General features: G+C 40.8%; 1 protein-coding gene across 1 annotated transcript; it reads right to left on the reverse strand.

The window, feature by feature from the left end:
- Positions 1–233: 233 nt before the first annotated feature.
- LOC119810604 (60S ribosomal protein L21-like) lies at positions 234–729 on the reverse strand. The gene has a single exon (XM_038324156.1). The coding sequence runs from the start codon at positions 705–707 to the stop codon at positions 234–236; it is 474 nt and encodes a 157-aa protein (XP_038180084.1). The 5' UTR covers positions 708–729.
- Positions 730–6,126: the final 5,397 nt, after the last annotated feature.

Consider the following 6,126-nt stretch of genomic DNA (forward strand, 5'->3'; position numbering starts at 1 on the left):
TTGATAAAAATACAGTCTTTAATGTCTATTATTAAAATATGCCATCCTGGGGGGACAGCACCCAGGTGCAGCAAACCTGCCTGGTGGAACCCCATTTTTTCCATTTGTGCATTAATTTTTCTCAAGTTTTGTAGCAGATGGTATTTACCTGACTTTTTTTTTTTTTTTTTTTTTTTTTTTTTTTTTTTTAGAAAAACCCTTTACAGTCCAGGTCTTTTATTTCTTTTTGTACATCAGGCCATGAATTCGTATGGAATGGGCTCCAGCAGCTCAGGCTCCTTCCCATTAGTCCTCACAAAGTGTGCTTCTCTGGGTGGAGCAGGCTGATGCTTCAGCTGAACCCAGGTGCCCTTCTCTTTGGCTTCCTTTTTCTTCTCCTTCACCCGCTTCAGGAAGCTGTCTCTGCTCTTCCAGTGCTTGATGTGTTCAATCCGCACATTAATTCTCTTGGCAAGAATCTTGCTCTTAACTTGCTTGTTTACAATGATGCCCACAGCATGCTGGGTGACATTGTAGACTCTTCTGGTTTTGCCATGGTAACATTTATGGGGCATTCCTTTTTGAACAGTGCCCATTCCCTTGATATCTACAATATCGCCCTTCTTGTAGATTCGCATGTACGTGGCCAAAGGAACAACTCCATATTTCCTAAAGGGCCTAGAGAACATATAGCGAGTGCCCCTCCTCTTTCCCTTTGTGTTTGTCATGTTGGCGAGTTACTGAAAGATGGCTACCGAGGCCGAAAGGCTGACCTTTTTTTTTGACAACAAATATTGGAATATTGGACCTGCTATGGGATGGTTCAATAAGACCAAAGGAAAATTTCTCTTAACCAAATCTTTTAAAGCTGATAAATTGGGATCCATGATAGGCCACTGATCCATCCATACTGTTTTGTTTGTGAGATAATTTAAGACTATAGGCTTTGGGATTACTGTATTAGAATGATGGTCTGTGGCCCTTAGAATTGGGGTATAGTGAGGGCATCAGGGATGTTGTCTGATTTGCTAGTAATGTCATGTGACATTATATCCTCATAAAAGGCCTTGTTATCAATACTAAGGACAGCACCATTTCTTTGAAAAGATCTCATCCCCAAAAGGGTGCAGGGGTGGCATCTGACTCAATAGGATGGAAATCTGCCTTGGTTACCATCTAGGTTCTTCTATTGAAATGGGTTAACAGTGGCTTTAGTTGTAGAGTTGCCACTCACCCCAGTGATGGTAGGGCCATCCTTGAGCTTCTGTGTGAGAAGGCTTTTGCATCATTGAGCGAGATGATGATGGCATCAGTTACAGTGTCTACCAATCCTGTAATCGGTTTACCATCTAGAAAAATAGTCATCATGGACAAGTGAGGAAAAATGGGGAGGGTTCAAAAGATTTTGGGGTTCTCTAGGTCAGTTTTCTTGCCAGTCTGAGGGCTGTCCCATTTGGAGTTTAAAGGTTGTTGTTGGAAATTTTAGTCTTATGCCCAGTAGTAGCACTTTTAAAATTTAGGGTATTTGGCATTTGGATGAGCCCCGGCATAATCCCTACTAAGTGACCAAACTGTCCACATTGCCTGCCAGTGCAGTCTGGAAGGGAATAAGTATCATCCTTGTCAAGTTTGGCATTAACCAAGGCACTGATGGAAGCCATAAGGGCAGAAAAGGGCCCATTCTGTGTCAATATCATGGGTATCTAAGCCACTTACGGATGTCCTCTTTTCTAACAGGGATGATGGCATTATAGGTGATGGTGTTGAGCCCCGCCCAGATTAACTGCTTAATAGGGATATGCTTGGTAGGGCAAGATGAGACATGTTTTCCAACAGCATTGGTGACATGGGTCAAAAATTCAAGAAATAATTTTGTAGCCTTCTGGACAAAATTGCAGAATAGTCTACACTGTTGGGGCATACGAAGTTAGAGGGCCTCAAAAGCTTGGTCAGACACTTGTTGATAGTGGGCACACAGGACAATCATGGGTTGTGATACAGGATCAGTGTATTGTCCATGGCCAGTAGGTCTGTGGAGGGTGACATTAAGTCCAAACTATAACTTTGTATAGGCTTGTGTCTCTGTAACATCATCATAGGCTAAGTGCAACTAGAGGAAAACTGAGGTGTCAAGAATGGCCTTTAACTTGGTGTACCAACAGAAATGGATTTGAATTGCAATGCCCATTGTCTTAGTACCTGCTCAAAATAAGGGAATTAGGACTGGACTCATTAACCATCTGTATAATAAGGACAAATCTGTAAGTCGAGTAGGGACACACAGTTGAGCAGTGGTATAGAGACCTACATTGAGAGGGAAGACAAATAGATTGGTTGGGGTTGATAGCTGTTGGTGGGAGGCAATTGTAGGTCATGCCGAAGTGGAGATTTAAGGACAGGTGACATTGCTGTGGGCCTACTTCCAGCCTCCTTAGGGACAGAAGGATGAATATTGTCCCAGTGATAGACAGACTCTGTGGGGTGAGGTACCTTGGTGGACATGGAGTGGGAAGGCTTATGTGGAGGCTCCATTGCATTCCCTTGTTGAGAATTGAGGCTATTGAGGAGGGGCCTCCAATGAGTGGGAGGACATTTTTACAAGGTTTTGCCCATGTCAGAGTATAGAGGAAAGGGTCAAACTAGTGGAAGTAGCTGCTGTCTAAGGAGAACATTCCAATCCCAGAAGTGAAAGGGGATCCAATCACAGTCACCACCACCCTAATGGCCTTTAATAGATGGCTATGTAACCAGATTAGTTGAGAAGAGAGACTAGGAGAGGAAGTTAAACAGTCCACACTCAGAAGAGCCATCTGGACTCCTTGTAAAGCAAAGCAAGAGCCTTCAGACAATACTGGAGAGAGGCCCTGTTGTTCTCAGTCATCAGTTGTTCTCAGGCCACAAGGGAGTCATTGTAAAAACAAAGATGGAAGGATGGGAAAGTCATGTTCATGGACTGAGTGTGCTGCTTATAGTGAAGGACTTTCACAGTTTGTTAGGACATAGCTGTATGTTCATACAATGTCCCCGGGCAAAAAGGACCAGTCAGAGGATCCTTTATTGATTCTACCTCCTGGGTGGTTAGCCCTGTGTGAAGATGCCTAGACAAACCAGAGAGACAAACAATGGAAAGAAAAGAAAATGTAGGGAGAGTTAAGAAAGCCCCAACACACCAAGGGTTTGGAAAATGAAAAGAGGGGTCAACTCACTGAAAACCGCTAAAAGGATGCAAACTCAAGATGCTGGTGGAGAGTCGAGATAGGGAAAACTGTAGGGGCAGCAAGCAAGAAAGAAAAATGCCCAAAAGAGAGTAAGGAGGACCCAAAATGTGAGAAAAAGGAGAAGGTCTATTCATGTTAGGAGCCAGTTGCAATTTTTGCAGGCTTGTTGCTGCTGCCTGTGATTACCATTTCCAGGGGAGATGGAGGTAGGTGACAAGACATGGAGAAACTCAATACCTAAGGCAATATATTCCAAAAGACTCCAATATAAAGACTCTTTATTGTGAAGGGGTCAGGGGTTTTATGGGGTTAGGGAAATTAAGGTGCTGCAGGAATATTTTTGGTTGGGCCTTTGAAATTGGAAGTTGCTGCTGGCGTGCTTTGATTGGCTAGGAGCGCATATCATTAGTTAACATGGTTTTGGTCTGCTGACAGATTGCTTTGACATATTTTGCTTATTCATTGTGATTTGCATTCTCTTGCTTGTGCTTGTACTATTGCCCTACCTCAGGGAGGGAACCTGTCTGATCATATTTCTAATTACTCTCAGGAAGCTCAGAGAGTATATTATAAGAAGGATGATGTTTTCAACTCTCTAATCACAAACTCAATGACAATATTTCTCCAGCAAGACTTTGATTCCTAAAGATTTCATCATCAATACCAATGGGGTCCAACTGTTCAAATACCTGAGATTATGGAGAAGATTGCTCATTCAAATCAGCACAGACAGTTTAAAAACTAATAAGGGTAAGGATATCAAAATAAAGCTTTGAGGGGAACATATTTATTCTATAAGAATAAAAGATCAAAGATAGCACATTTAACACAGGCAATTGTCAATTACTGGCTATGTGAACTCACATGTACACATAAAATATATTTCAATATTTGTTTCCAAATGATTAGAATATAATAACAAATTAATGAACCCAATTATAAATATATATTGATAAATAAATTGTACATGTAATACTTGTTTTCCTTAGAGGTTTGGTTTCATGGCTACCTTTATGTACCAAGATCTGCATGAAAAGGCCATAATATGTGCATAAACCTGCACCCATCCTCTTGTATGTGTTAAATCATCTTTGTATGACACTCAATACCTATAGCAATGTATATACTACATAAATAGTTAATGTTTTGTATTATTTAAGGACTAATCTGAGGAAAAAGTTCATAGGATTTCAGAAATGATGCTGTTAATTTAAAATATTGTGATCCATGACTGGATAAACTTTGACTATAGATGCCAGTGGTCTAGAGAAGGTAGAATAAAGTTATAACTAGTTTGACTATTACTGCATTCTATAAAGTGCCAGAATAAGAAGTTCATAGGCTTCTAATACAAATATAAGAAAAATGTTTATTGAGAGAAAGTGTTAATCAGCCTGAATCGATTACTACAAATAGATTACATATAGTCAATTACCATCTCAAGCCCCATAAATGTGTAGATATATGTTAAACAAAAATAATAAAATAGCAAACTAAAGTGCATAAAACAAAAATATTTATCACTGAATATGTGATTAAATGCAACAAACTGTTTTTAGGTGATGCATAGGAATAAATGCATACCAGACACTTCCTGCCATAGCAATAGTGATGTTAGATGATCTCAACACCTCTGTAGTGTGTTTGTTCACAGTACCAAATGCTATGCTGTTAATAATTTACATACCCGTGGCTTGTGATCATTAAATGCTGTTTTAAAGATTTAGCACAAGGTAAGATCATGAGAATTATGCTGCATAATTAATAGAATAAAAGCTATATTTGAAGATTTATGAAAATTTATGAAGGGGAAGCCTAGCCAAAAACCTTGTTTTGTAAGGCGTGTCCCCCTTGGTCTAAAGGCGTGTCCCCCTTAGGCGTGTCTCCCTTAGGCTAATATTGACTTATAAAATCTTGCGGGCCTGCAGCCGCCTGCTCTTTGTTTTCCTGCACTCCTCGCTGGAACCTTGGATTTGTAAGTTCCCTTTCCTTTCCTTTATTAATACTGAATTATATATATTAAAGCTAGTCTGGTGAATCATAATTGCCGATCAACCACGCACCTTCATTTGGCGTCCAACTCGGGCATTTGGGAGCCTTTAGCTCCAGTTCCCGCACTGCATGGCAGGAATTCGGCCTTGGGCTCTTGATTGCTTCAGCGCAGTTTCCCAGACTAGTCCATCCTTGTACTGAGCAAAGGACGTGTGCGGGTGACTCAGTCCGAGCTCGCTAACCCCTCAGGCAGCACCAGTCCCGGCTGAGTTCGGCCTGGGCCCTGACCTGCCGGAGACTAGCTGTTACCGCCGGCATCCCAGCATTCGAGCTCTGCCGGTATGGTACTGCAGACTCGGTTTGGCCAAGCAGTTACTGCCCTCACCACCTACTGGCAGGGAACGGTCATTACAGGTAAAATTTCTTTTGATTAAAAAAAAAAAAAAACAAAACGTCTGACCATATCACCGTTGAAAGCTTCTGCAGCCTATTTAATTATACTATGGTAGAAATATTGCAGGATACATATGATATTCCCATAACTTGGATATTTATAGGGCTTGCAATTTTTCTTGTATTTGGTTTCTCCCTTACATGGTTTGAAAATAGAAAAATGATAAAGTCCTTACAGAATGAAACCAGGATTCTTAGGACAGAGGTTGAATGCTTAAGAAAGGGCACAACTGTTTTGAGTGACAACTTTAAGTCGGTCAAGGTATTTGCAAAAACAATTGAGACTGACACCAAGAAAGAGTTTGAAGTTCTCAAGGAAGGGAATAGGGCTTTGTCTGATATGACTCTGTGAAATGAGCAAAATTTAGAAAAACTACAGTCTGATATTAAGGAGAGATTCATTGCTGCGGAGGAGAGAACAGCTGATTTGGATCGTAAACTTCAGTCCCTGTCTGAAACATTATCAGAGAGAATTAAAACTGCT

The sequence above is a fragment of the Arvicola amphibius genome, chromosome 3 (assembly GCF_903992535.2).
Source record: "Arvicola amphibius chromosome 3, mArvAmp1.2, whole genome shotgun sequence".
Lineage (NCBI taxonomy): Eukaryota > Metazoa > Chordata > Mammalia > Rodentia > Cricetidae > Arvicola > Arvicola amphibius.